The sequence below is a fragment of the Arctopsyche grandis genome, chromosome 6 (genome assembly GCF_051622035.1).
Source record: "Arctopsyche grandis isolate Sample6627 chromosome 6, ASM5162203v2, whole genome shotgun sequence".
Lineage (NCBI taxonomy): Eukaryota > Metazoa > Arthropoda > Insecta > Trichoptera > Hydropsychidae > Arctopsyche > Arctopsyche grandis.
Window position 1 is genome coordinate 20360494 of NC_135360.1, and position 14403 is coordinate 20374896.

Genomic DNA, 14403 nt, shown 5'->3' on the forward strand with positions numbered 1-14403 from the left:
GCACAACTTGAAAGCAAACTTGTAGGACTTCACAATATTACGTTGCGCCTTTCACGTTGTTGTTTCATTTTTCGGTGACCATACGTCCGGTTTTGGCCGGGACGTTCCCGTTTTTTACGCGCTTTGCGTTCTTCCCGTCGTTTTCGTGAAATTTTTTGATTTGTACCGTTTTGTCCGTCTAATGATTAGAGGTAGGATAGTCACAGTGCTATCCATTGTTCCATTGTTGTAAATCATTTAAAACCTTTGAACAATACGCGGCACCTTCTGGGTCCGGTGACTACTAATGATGCAGAGGATTTTTTTTATAAATATATTTCCAAATCAATTTGTTTCCAAACAACATATGTATATTATTAAACAAATATAGATTTACATACAATATTTTTCTTCATTTAAAAGTAGCATTTGAATATTTTGTTACATGACCAATTATGTTTCTGAAAAAAAAATCATTTTGTGCTAATATTTTCAGCATAATTATTTTTAAATAACTGTAAAATATAATATTATATTTAACTTTTTATCTTTTTTCGTTTTCTTATTTTAAAGAAATGTACGTTCTGGTAAAAATTATATTAACGAAAGAAGAAATCAAAATTTTCAGTTGCATATAATTTTTTTCAATGAAAAAAAAAACCGAGAATATCTTTTTGAAAAAATTGTAGTTATTTAATTATATTACACGTTCCTTTTACCCTTTTGCATTCTCTCGGGTACCATATTAGCACTTCTTTTGTTCATATTTCGTCCATCCATCTAGCCACGTGGCCCGCTCATTGCCATTTCAATCTTTTCACTCTATTCACTGCCCTTGTCATACTTCTCACCCAAGTATTCTGCTCCTATCTTTCTTAGTTATGCCAATATAATATTCCATATTAAATTATTATACATATATGTATGTATATTCCAGAATAAAACATTTACCGATGATTAAGAATTTAATTCATATATCAACTTGGTAAATCTGTAATGCCAAGGAATATTATTTTATGTATGGAAAAATAAATATATTTTGAGTTAAGTTTATTTAAACGTTAGAAATGTATACGACAAAATGCACTCTCGAAATAATAAATACATGATTTGTATTTTTCTTCCAGAAAAGCAGAACATCTTATGATATAAGTGTTTGGGTCCTGTGAAGTAGAAGGTCCTTCAGCAGCATAATGTCAAGTTTATTCAAAAAATTCATTGGCCAATTTATGTATCCGCTCGCGTTAAATTAGTGAAGAGAAACAAACGACGAGGCAAACGCGCGTGATGAACCGCACTTATCTCCACTTCACTAATTTTGACAGCGAGCGCTGTGACCTATAAAAGTTAATTTATTCCGAACCGAAGAGCTCTAGAAAGCCTACTATTTGTAAATTTTTTTTAATAAATCAAACCAACGCCGCAGGAATAGCCCCAAACTATGGTCGTCGAGTGGTCTTACTTTACTGGTAACTGGACCAATTGCTTGTGAATGCAACAAACTTAATGCAAGGTATTTGTATAAAAATGAAGTCATATTATCTTTTCTGTGATATAATTATAGTCAAAAAGCACACCCAGAGCAAGCGGCGGAGAATCTTCTGGAGAAAACGAATTTGCACCAAAAATGGTGTACGCTTGGCCAGTTCAACATCTGTCGACCTCCAAAATAAAAAAAGTAGTGCTACGGCACTATGACATCATCGTGAACGGCCGGAGGGAAAAGCGTTGCTCAAATCGTGACATCATCACATTCAGATTCCAACAATTGCCAATCGAGGATCTGCACGCGTGGGAGGTAGCAGCAGCACCGGCAGACACAGTGATTGGCACACAGTATACCTTTTCAAAACAATATGCAGATGCACTAAACGGGGGATTCCCAATAACTGCCTGTTCGAGAGAATGCAAAAGGGTAAAAAGGGCAGACCGCAGGGAAGATGGGTAGACGAAATTAGGAAAATGTGTGGAGTAAGATGGGACGAGAGTTGCTCAAAACAGATACGAATAGAAGTGTGTTGGAGAGTCCTTCATTCAGCAGTGAATAGCGAATGGCTGTCATAGCCAACAAACCGTAGTGGATGCTATTGAAAGCATCCGTTGCACAAAATGTGAAATCGCGGAAGCAACGGGTGCTTTGAACCCGAAAATAGGCTAAGCTCGGACGCTGCATACAATCCCTGGTTTTCAAAGGGTTATAATCCTCCAGCGACTATCTGAACAGAACACCATACATTTTAATTAACGAGTGCGTTATGAAGGTTCCCCCTTTAATAACATAAACCTCAGATTTCGCAGTATAAATCTTTCACTATAAAAACAGTGTTGATGTAAAGTTTCATTTGTTTGATCAAACTTCAGCTAACAATGAGCAAAATACAGGTGTGTTAATTTCCACGGGTGTCTAAATATGTACTTTTTTTGCACACCAAATTGGTTCACACAATGTAATAAATACAATGTTTAAAAGATTGATGAATTGTTCTTGAACCAACATCATATGAATTTCGATCAATATTCTACATATACATACATATGTATAACAATTTATTGTCATGAAGTATAAACATAATATTTTCCACACAAGTCCTAAAATTTTAGTACAATATTTAGTTTGAATAGCGGTACCCAAACAAGGTACAACTTCCTGTTGTTTCGGTGAATGCACACTGAATAGGTCATTTCTTCCATGACAATTTCGATCAAAATCGACCATATTGCAATTGAATTGTTAAACGCTTTACGACCTTTTGTCTCAAGACAACGAATTAATTCAACGACATCTTCCTTCGTCCAATTGGTGCGATTGATTTTCCAAATGACGAATTCCAGGCAACCAATTTCAGAAATAAATGGAGCATAATGGATTGACTGGATACTGTAAGTAGGGACTGCAATTTACCGTCAAATTTCATAAACCGGTAAACAGTAAATGATATTACCTACTACCAGAATACCGGTATTTACCGGTAAATGAAAAAATCGTGGATTACATAGCTGTATGTACATACATAGATACTTTTCCTAAATACGTTAACCTATGTATGTAGATTGAATAGTACATAATTAAAAATAAATCTCAGGTGAATAATGTAATATATGTAAATGTATTTAAATAAATTCGTAATAATAAATAAATTTTATTTGTTTATTTTTTTTATTTTTAACCAATCATGTTTATTTATTAAAAATTTGGATCATAATTGAAACAACCGTCTGATCGCATTTATTTCGATTTGGTTGGTCTGTATTTGCCAGTGAATTTATCAATTTGAATCTGCCACATTTAATACTGAAAATAGATAAATTCGAGACAACCTAATACACAATACGTCATTTGCATCGATTTATAATGTAATTTATGCAATAATATGCCTGTTAATGTACTTAATTCGTAATAAAATAGATATTTACCGATGGCGACATTTTTGCCATTTACCGGTATACGGGTATTGCAATCCCTAATTGTAAGTGATCTTTCAAAAATTTAAAAATATGTATCTATGTATGTAGATCACTCCATTGAAACTACATAACAATGTGACTAAAATACTCATATGTACGACTTATTTTAAAAATGAGAGAATAAAACACGTGTCCACACAAATAAGTGTTAAACGCTGAAAACGACATTAACAAACAAACACTCGGTTAGTATTTCTTTCAGAAGAATTAATCTTCAAACAACGTTTGAAATGAATATGTAGAAAAATCGTTAACATCGTTAATGTACCGAGTTCTATCGATGAGAAAGAAAATATTTGCTCGAATAACTGTTTGAATAATAAATGAAATGTTTTCATTTCTAATATTTGCAGAACCATTGCACCCAGTATCATTTCCGATCAATCTTACCACGCTTCGAAGGATACAGATTGACAAGATAATCGATGTCGTAAAAAGGGAACCCACAGATGAGTACAAATGATGACATAAAGATTTATAAGGATGAGGGGGATCGTAAAGTAGAAAAAGAGCAAGTCACACAGCGAAGCACTCTCGAGGATAATCCCCAGATGAAGACAAACGCTTCGGATAATCCTCTTTGAATAAAATTTGATCTCTGGATAAGCTACGGCACACTGATGAATCGCCGAACTAAAAACTGTAACGATTGTCAATTTTTGTTTACACAGTCACGTGTTTCAATGAGCGCAACCGTGCAGCTTACATAGTTACTCAGATGCCTTTTGGTCCACTTGGCTTCATCCACATTGATGACAATTATAACCGGGCGTCCCTCCTCGTGTCGATGATGGCTCATGTTTATTTGTAGATTTGGGTCGATTCTTCGTTTACAACATCCCACGTAACTTTAAAGAACACACTGATATCCCCCCAGCGACGAATCAAACATTAGACAATCGACAAAAATACGCCGGTTTTTGTGTTTACGCATTCTGGTCCACACACACCCGTTTAGCTGAACGATTCGTAGAATTTTCAGCCGTTTCGTGGACTACTGAACTACATACAAATATCTACGGAATATTCCTTTATTTGAAATATAATTTATTATCGACATCAACATATCACATTAGGCGTAGTCTTATATCATTAATCTGTGCTACGCTGCATCTAGCACACTTAAACTCTATTCCATACATTTCTCTTAGTTTTACTGCAACAAATTAAATCGGCCTTAATTTATTTTAGCCTTGTAGTGTAATTGAGTGATTCAGATATACTAACAGATTCAAACATGGCTATGCGTAAGGGTTCGATGAATGAAACGATCGTGAGTAACAATAGTGGGAGCACTTATTTGCGGTTTACCACCATTCATGGTACAATCGCATTCCAATCGCGCACAATTCAACCGTTATTAAATCGATCAAGGTTGATTTTCAATTGTATTAGTTTCGATCCACAAAAGGACACAGTGAATTATTGAATGTCATGGCTACCCGAAGAACCGCAGATCCCATTTTTAAAGGATCTTATAGAAACACTGCTTCAATGCAACAATTTGACTTTATGACACGGTGATGAAGTCATGTGCGAATGAATGTAAATATATTTTAAGACGTCGTCATCCACAACCCAAGACTTGACAGAAATCACAGAACGATGCTGCAATGTCGTGGGAGGTATCTGAATCAGCAAACAAATAGGTCTACTTCACTTCTTGTTTTTATACCAACCGAATAAAAACAAGTTCAAAATCATCACGCAACGGATGAAAACACATTACATACTTCGACTGTACGGATGTTAAGAATGATTGATTACAGACACTTGAACCAAAGGGTTATTCAAAGTGATTACAGGTATTAGTACAAGGCGAAGAGTTCTGGCATTGTTCCAGAAGAGGATCAACAGCCGTGGAAAAAAGACCCAAACAAATTGTCGAGATGGGTGAAGGCAATTGGGTTGCGGTCAAACGTGTTCGAAATTGGGAGTATAAAAAAAACTAGACTACAAATTGAGAGTTGAACTTTTTCAATACAATTTGAGAAAACATGATGTAAAATGCAACTTTTAAAACAACACACGTGTGAGAAGCATCATAGCGAAACTGCAGGGAAAAGGTAACTACATATGTAGTACCGTTATTACTACTTGCATACAAATGAATATGTACATATCTACATATGTATGTATGTATGTATGTCATTAAAACACATAATGTATGAAATAGTAATTTTTGGTATACAAATGCATTTTATAAATAATAAATGGGATACTTTTTGATGCTGAAATAATAAAAAAAAAAAAGAATTATAAAGAAATAAAAAAATTAAACCACATCGGGTTAGAGAAGGTTGTCTCTCCGCTTATTTTTAAATCAAAACTATTATTACATCACCACTTTGAAAATTCAAGGTAGACAAGATTCAGGGGCTACATTTTACGTCATACACATATTTTTTAAACCACGTACATTGAAGCTTTTCTTCCATTCCAATGATAATAGGATAAGACAATGTGGAAATATTTATTATTTAATAAATTTCTAGATTAACTTAAATGGTCGAAAAAATATCTCAATGAAAATCTATTCGGAATTTTTTTCAGATTAGGAAAACATATTTATGGATTATATACGTATTTTTATTCAATAAAATAATCACCAAGAAGCAAATTCTAAATATCCTGTTTGAACCTAAATAATCTAAAAAAAAAAGGATTTTATTGTAATCTGCACCTGTTGCAATACATTATACATATCAGAATATGTATTTATAATTTACCCAGCAAGTTCCGTAAAGCGTACACAAAACAATAAAATTAGAAAATTTTTGCGATTTGTGAGCGAATGCGAAGTCTAAAATTAAAATAATGTATTCGGACTTCGGTCCTCTGTCTCATTACACTCATGGTTATCATTTCAAATATTAACACAAAATATACAATGTATTTAATTGGCCCTCCCCTCTTCTTACCCCAGATGCGCGAGACTATACCATATGTACATAATATATAAATATTGTTATTGTTTACCGAAACAATAAATAGAAAAGGGCTTTTCGGTAAATTTAACATCATTATAGCCCACCAATACAACGCAACACAATACGAAATGACTTTTGAATGCATTACGACGCCAACAAACGATTGAACATTTACCCAGGTGAATTTTCCAGTACGCACATGTATACATACATTGTACAATCATAATGTGAAAAATGACGCATATGATGCAAAACATCTCGATCACATTTTCCAATGACGTTTAACCTAATTTAATTTAAAAATAAACAATACAACAAATGATCACTCACCGAACGTTGGGGAAGTAAATGCAGATAAAATTTAAACTTAAAAACACTTATCAAGTCTCAAAACAAAAAAAAAACACGATGAAAGTCGATCTGAAACACTGAGAGATTACTAAATTGCACACGCGTAACCGTAACGGTTTTCTTTCGTTCGCGTCGATTTGAATTTTAATAAAACAATAGATTCAAAATAAGATTATAAAATGTTGCCAACGCGAAATATTCCGATTTATTTGCATAGCACAAAATTCAGGTAGGTACGTATAAGCACAGATCACACGCGGGATTAATCGACAGATTGAAAAATGCCAGAGGTCAAATCCTCAAAAGTTGAGTGGTTCGTCACCGATAAATTTACATTTTGATTGGAAAAAAAATACCGAAGACATTATGAGGAGAAAATTTCGAATATATGTATACATATATATATATAATTTGAAAAAGGGGAGAAAAATGTTTCTAGCCCTACCGACACACAACACGTCCAACACGCGGAAACACCGCTACTATAGTGGCGTTTGTCGCACAGCGTGCGGCGTCCCCACACAAACTGAGCCTCGAGCAACTGGTTGCCGCGTTCGACTACCACTATATGCTAGTATAGCATATACAGCCTCGCTAGTCATTCTTTTCATTTCTGAGGGTTCGAATTGGACAACGAATTACGTTCACAGGTGTCCATTGTAACCGTGTTGTGTGCAGGGACGATAGATGCCGATGCCAGGAATAGTACAATAGAAAATTGTATGTGTTCTCTTCAAATTACACAATTTAAATGGAACATTCTACCCCAAAGTCACCGTAATTGAACTTTTGATTGATTGCTGTAAGGAACATTTCCTTAACCATTTGTCTGTATTTCAAGTTTTTTTTTTATTTGCTTTATTTGAGAAAATATCATAAAATAAGTAACGCAATATTGATTGTCAATACATTAATTGAGTGTATGTGACGTTCTTAAGATGTGCTATCACTGAAAATTTGTAAAATGTAAATTTACAGTTTTCAATTTTGAACTATTAAATCTGTTTTCCGCCGGCCTAAGCTCTTAGTAACGAATAATCGATTTGATTGATGTTTCATACTATGTATTTCATTCTAGAGTGGAAAAGGTTAAATGCAGTGGCGTAGCTAGAAAAATTTGGCCCGCATACAAATGTTAGCAAAAGGCCCCCCTTTAGTTTCTTTTTTTTAATTAAATTGCTAATTAACTCACATAATTTAAATGTTCTTTTTGCTCGCCTTCAAAGTCACAAATTCTACAATTACATCTTACAAAGACATTTTTGAAGCTTCTTCATGTTCAATTTAATATATTATATAATTTCGAAAGAGACTTTGTAAGTTTGTATTTTGGTTGGGAACCGCTGGGAAAGTTTATATATTTTTTTATTTTATTTTATTTTTATTTTTTTATTTTTACATATATACCAGGAAGGCCTTACAGGTAAATCCCAATGCGCCTTCCTGGCCAATTACAAATACAAATACAGCATTTTTATTATAAGTCGTTGAATTGCGAGACACTGAAAAAACTCGCAAATTAACGAGACATCTATGAATTGTACATAATTTTTTATTGTACATCAATCAAATTTTTCAAATAGTGGTGACATAGTAGGTAGGAAGGATTTTTAGCCAATTTTTTTTTTCCGGGAACCGTTTCAACAATGAAATCAGAGAGAAAATTGGCAAACTCTGATAGGAAACGATCAACCTGGAGTCACAAATCCAGGTCTGACCAACAGCATACTCTGAAAAATTCATTTTCATTCAGGGATAGAACCCGGCACCTTCTTGACGGTAAGCAGAAGCTTAACGTCCGAGCTATGCTGCTGGCTACGATTCGATTTTTTTTTCGATTCAAATAAATATAATAAAAAAAATTAATATTTACTATTTGATTCGCCATGTTTAAGCTGTTTAGATTACAAATACTGAGCGAAGCCAGGTAAAACAACTAGTAAACTATATTTAATATGTACTGTGATAACTTAGTGGATAGAATATTTGCTAATGGATAGAGGTAGGATAGTCACAGTGCTAACCATTGTTCCATTGTTGTAAATCCTTTGTAAAAAAGGTTCGGCAAACCTTTAACAATGCATTTACAACCTTTGAACAATACGCGGCACCTTCTGGGTCCGGTGACTACTAATGGAAGTGGAACAGGACTTAAATGTTGCCTACTACATAAATCAGGCTCCGCAATTTTTTTATTTGTAAATTATTTAAGTCGCCACGAAATTAAACAATTTAAAAAAAAAAGTTGAAGTAATTGACAATAGTGAACCATTTTTTCTGGGCAATAGCAACTTGTCCGCTGATTTCTGCTTATAACTAGACTTCAGCGTTGGCTTAGTGCTCTTTAAATAGCAATAGACCTCTCCATTAGTTAACAAGCTAGAGAGCAAAAAAGCATGGTAGACAATAATAATTGACGATAGCGAACCATTTTTTTTGCAAAAACTTATTACAAATACCGAGCGAAGTCGAGTAAAACAACTCGTATATTATATAATATAGCTAATTAACTGAGCCTAAGTTGACTCATCGAATTTATTTTATAGCATTTTATTAATTTGAAAAAAAAAACTATCGTAAATCACATTATCAAATATTTCATTTAAAATAAAACTATCCGAAAATTTCGAACGATATCAAATACCAGAATGTGATTCACAAATGAAAATATTGTTGCGTAGGGGTGGGTGGAGGATTCAAGTAAAAGGCCAAAGTCATGTCACAGCATTTATTGATGATTAAGGAGATACACGCACTGGCAGTGCTCAGTCCAGAATGTCTTGATATCACCTAAGTACCGCCTTATAAGGGGTAGATCTCTCAGGACATCTTCGACGTCTAATTTGTGTACCTATTGTTATGGTCACGTACTCGGATATGTATTCCCACGACATTCGGTCCCACGGTATCAAGGTATCGGTCACTTCCGAGAACTCCACGGGAATGCTACCGAGTACCGCTACTACGCCATTGTTTAGCTTACTTGCACTTAGTTTGCAGATAATCCTTGAAACCAATTATAACGGTCGCACGGTGTCAGGGATGCGCCTCGGCTTAATCCGATTGCACTTAACCGGCGGCTCTTTACTAACCTCTTATTTTAGTATACGTAACAATATTTTATTAACCATATTTTTTTATTATTTAATATCGGTTTTATAGATCATTGAAGGCAATTATTATTAACGCACCATAACGGAAAACTATTAAATAAACAAAATCTCGACAATTCAGCACGCAATTTGAAAGAATAAACTTTTAACTAGTGCTTCCATTAGTCTTATGAATTATTTTAAGAAAATTTTTACGACCTTTATTTAAAAAATATGTATTACTTTAATTTAAAATCCTTTTGGGCCCCTAAATCTAAAAGGCCCGCATGTACCGCATGCCCGTGCGGCATAGTAGTTACACCCCTGAACTTAAATGACATGCATATTCCTGGTCATATCTAGGAGAGTGGGAAATGCTCCCCCCCCCCCCTGAACCCCCAACTGAAGTCTCTGCTAATGAAGTAATGAAGTAGTCAAGGCCAAAAATCAATCCTACTTAAATATCATAAAATAGTATTTAGTATTAGTTGACGATGACTTATCAATTCCCGGTTCCAATAACGCTAGTGTTTGTTGTATTGCCCTCAAAAAAGGCAGCCCTCTCAATTTTATTTATTTATTTTTGAACTATGTTCATATATTGTTTTCAGATTAATTTGAGGCTTGAAAAAAATGACTTCATAGTTTTTCTTCGACGATTAATTTAGATTTTATTATAAGGTTTAGATTATTCCAGCGTTTCCACTTAATTGTCCTTGGAAATCTTGAAGAAAGGCTGACGAGCTTTTAGTGTCACGTTTCTACGTAATTTGATATCAACTAGGGGAGGGGGAAAAGGTCGATTTATATATGTAAGTGCAAAGTTTCATTGTCATTCTCATTAATGAAACAGCGTTTTCTCAAATAAAAACAATATTTAGAGAAAAAGTAAATTTTCGTTATTGACTTTTTATTATTTGATTTTATGTATCTGTATGTACGTACATATAATATGACCAATGTTTTCAAAAATATTAATTTTAATGAATTAAACACATTAGTATAAAATTAAATATATAAAACATAGTCGAGAACTTCATTCTATGAATATGAAATCTAAGAAATATGAGATATTGTTTTGAAAAATTTTCTTACATTCCTAAAATTTGAAAACAGTTTAAATTGTGTAGTTACATATTTAATATACATACATATTTGCTTATATATGTCATAGCTAATAGAGTGATTCATACTAACTGGTAGAAGGTCAATGGTATAATCATAGCTGAGAAGCCTTATAACAGAAATGATATAATAAGAAGCCAAACATTTTGAATAATTTTACGCTTCGAATTTTCGATAAAATTCTTTTTGGATAAAAAAATAGATAATTTTGATTTGTCAGTAATATGATATGTCAGATATGTATGCATATATTGTCTACATTTTAGCATTCATGTAAATTGGGTCAATCAATAGATGAGCTGTAGTTTTTTATGGCTTGTTTGAATATTTACATTGAATGTAGTATATATTTGACTTCTTCTAACTATGTATTTCTAATCAATGTCAAAAAATTGTAAATACATATAGAAAATTAAAATGGATGTTTTTTATATTAGTTTTCAGAAAAAAAAATTCAATTTAAAATTCTGGCTTCGAGGATTTTTGAATGAGAGCCATCTAGTGACAATCAAGAAATACTGTTTTGTAAACTAGTGAATTTTTACTAATTTCATATGCCAGATGTGCTCGCATTTGATTTTATTTTGGAATTTAAATAAAATAAAAAAAATCATTGATTAAAGGAATATTTAATTCAAAATTTGTATAAAATGTGCTTCTAATGCATTCACAGATAAAAATATTAATGAATATAAAAGTAAAAATGATCAGTCGTCGAATTCTTGAAACATCATTTCAACGAGTTCTTCTTTTGCACATTTTTCACCCTCCAATTTTTGAGGTCCTTTCCATCTTATCAAAGTTGGAATAACCATTAATTTTGTTCGAGAATCTTTTCGGAACGGACAATTACTATCCTTCCACCTAAAAGATTAGTGCAATAAATTGTGAATACTGTTCATATGAGATTATTTTGTAATCATATATATTTGTTTAGTTGATTTTGACTTACACTTCGCGATTTCCAACAGTTATTTTTACAAAGTTTACATCTTCAGATGCATTTTTCAAAGCAGCTTCTATAACAGGATCCGCTAAAATGTAATACATAGTATGTACTTATAGATAAAGAATATTATTAAAAACAAACATAGATATTTTAATCGAAGTGTGTGGAAAATATTGGATTACATGATTATCAATTTTTTTTAATTATTTTAATTTACCAACTCTGACAAAAATATAACTTAAATATAACATATATTAATGTTATATATATTTATATCAGGTTAATTAAAATATACATATGTATATTGAATGGTCTAACCTTCAACGCAATCAGGACACCAGCTCTGTCCATTTTCCAATATAGAACCGGTGAATAGAAAAATATAAGGATTTGGAAGGTCTCCCTTGGGAAGTGTTTCAACAAATTTGCAGAATCCCTCGTAACCATCAGCTTCGTGATGAACAACCATTTTCTGTTTCTATAATACTTCTGTGATTCTAATTATCAACTGTACACTCCCACTCAACTGTCAGTTCTGTCACAATCGCCAATAAGCCGGCTGATAACACGTCACTGTACTGAATACACAGTGGTTCATAGCTATTGATATTTTTCATATCTAGTGTAAATGTAAGTACATATAATGTATTATATAACAATATTTTAATATTAACTATTTTCAATTCTATCTTTAAAACTGTAAAAACAAGAGATTAAAGTGATATAACACAAAAGTCGATCAGTTTTTATTCTTCCCTAAATAAAATTTAATTTTAGATATACAAGTGAGGCGACGATGTGGAATAAAATTAAAACACAATATAACATAAGTAAGAAAGTGGCTTTTAATTAATATGTATAAACGCTTTTTTGGTGAATTTATTGAAGAATAAAGATTTGTATTTATGAATTTACGCTATATTGAAGTGTTTTGGACTTCTGTATTGTAATTAATTTGATTGATTTACATGCAGAATGAGTAACGTTCAAATATTGTTGAGATGTCTCTAATTAGTAAAAAACTGACGTGATCGAATAATCGACAAGTATTGCAAGTCACGTATTCTTTCTGTAGAATAAATTAAAATCATTGCAAAGTAGTAAAACATATTAGAATTGCACGAATTCAATTAGTATTTTCCAGACCAATTCGATAAATTTTGAATAATATTGTGACGCCAGCCATAACAAATTTTCAATAAATTAAAATAGAGCATTGAATTTAAATGTAACATCGAAAAATCTTTAAATGTGTAAAAATAAGTCAAATGTGTAAGTATAAGAAATAAAAAAATGAATCAGACAACTAAAGTCGAAATCACACAGAAAAGAATGCGGCACGTGGTTTTTTTTAGATACTTTTAATAAACATGCGAAAAAAAATGCAGCATGCCTACCCAGTGGTGTCTCCCCCAATTTTGGAACAACGGGTTTCCAATTTTTTTGTCAATAAAATTATTTTGAAAATATATATATATATGTATATACATTTTTTTTCGTTCAAGGCACTATCACATGAGAGAGATTTTTGACAAGAATTATATGAATTTTTAGATTAAATAACGAGTTTCCGGAAATTTTGATTTTTAACAACGGGTTTCCGGAAACCCATGGAAACCATTAGGGTGACACCATCCCAAAATCACCCCCTGTAGTGTTTTCGGTGATATTTTGTCCTTGTATTGATATAATCTTGACCGATGCGGTGCAAAAGATCGACAAGCGTCAGACAGACTGAACCACAGATTAACGACACGTGTACCTTATGCGTGCGCACTGCTCGCACTTACACTAAGCGAAATCTACCCAAAGTCCCGACATACCTACCCTGTATACGTTCTGTGCTTCTGATACTTTAGTTCCGAATTTTGCCTTATTAAACTCGCCAGAAAGATCCAACTCAATTTTAATAATTGCACTGTGCACATCGAAAGGTTACTCGTCATCTGATGTGCAATCTATCATTCGTGAAGTCGACAATTGCGTTTAAAGCAGCCATCCAGTTAATCTATGGTTCAGTCTGTCTGGCACTTGTCGATCGTTTGCACCAAACCCAATCTTGACAGTGATTGACACAAGGAGCAGTTTTATGAAATATTGTCAAAATTAACGCCAAAGAAAAACTCCATTCTGATGAACACTCTGTAGGCATATAGTACAACTGAAATGATCTCATCAGGTCACTGCGACACATATCCAGGAGAGTCATTAACGCATGGCACACGCTCGCCTCGTTAAAAGGTCGACACGTGTTTCTATACACGTATCTGGGAAACAAAGGAAGAACACACTGAACCCATAAAAACCACGAACTACGTCCAGGCGTATGAACCCATAAAACCACGCTCGCAGCATAACTAGGGCAGCGCGAGTACCAAGAACAAAAGATGTGCACACGACACACTTCAACCCAAAACGTTTATAAAGCAACGCAGCAACCTCCACCGGCAGATCAGCAATGCGAGCAGCCGCCAGCCCGCACCACAACATCACCGCGAATCGGATCCCAGAT

At 33.4% G+C, this 14403-nt stretch overlaps 2 protein-coding genes across 4 annotated transcripts in view; both read right to left on the bottom strand.

Annotated features, from left to right (window-relative positions):
* The window catches only part of SP1173 (major facilitator superfamily domain-containing protein SP1173), a 53933-nt gene extending 46665 nt beyond the window's left edge, over nucleotides 1-7268 (bottom strand). The window contains exons 1-2 of one of the 2 annotated variants that reach the window (XM_077432877.1): nucleotides 7171-7268; nucleotides 6705-6794 (exon numbers count right to left, since the gene is read on the bottom strand). The gene's annotated coding sequence lies outside the window, so the exon portion shown is untranslated. The remainder of the gene's footprint in view (nucleotides 1-6704; nucleotides 6795-7170) is intronic. The other variant, XM_077432878.1, reaches the window with a different exon arrangement.
* Nucleotides 7269-10696: 3428 nt separating this feature from the next.
* LOC143913139 (thioredoxin domain-containing protein 17-like) lies at nucleotides 10697-14319 on the bottom strand. 2 transcript variants are annotated; one of them, XM_077432749.1, is made up of 4 exons: nucleotides 14188-14319; nucleotides 12210-12510; nucleotides 11895-11976; nucleotides 10697-11806 (listed from the first exon to the last, which is right to left on the bottom strand). In XM_077432749.1, exons 2-4 carry the CDS (start codon nucleotides 12358-12360, stop codon nucleotides 11650-11652), a joined length of 390 nt encoding a protein of 129 aa, XP_077288875.1. In that variant the 5' UTR covers nucleotides 12361-12510; nucleotides 14188-14319; the 3' UTR covers nucleotides 10697-11649. The 2 variants fall into 2 exon arrangements, with proteins under 2 accessions (XP_077288875.1, XP_077288874.1); XM_077432748.1 differs by lacking the exon at nucleotides 14188-14319 and having other exon boundaries at nucleotides 12210-13811.
* Nucleotides 14320-14403: the final 84 nt, after the last annotated feature.

Excerpts from the sequence above, each read along its gene's own strand:
- LOC143913139 (XM_077432749.1), bottom strand. The coding sequence starts at position 12,360 with ATGGTTGTTCATCACGAAGCTGATGGTTACGAGGGATTCTGCAAATTT. Across the intron at positions 11,977-12,209 it reads GTGTCCTGATTGCGTTGAAG|CGGATCCTGTTATAGAAGCT; the intron begins GTTAGACCATTC and ends ATTACATTTTAG. Across the intron at positions 11,807-11,894 it reads ACTGTTGGAAATCGCGAAGT|GTGGAAGGATAGTAATTGTC; the intron begins GTAAGTCAAAAT and ends CTAATCTTTTAG.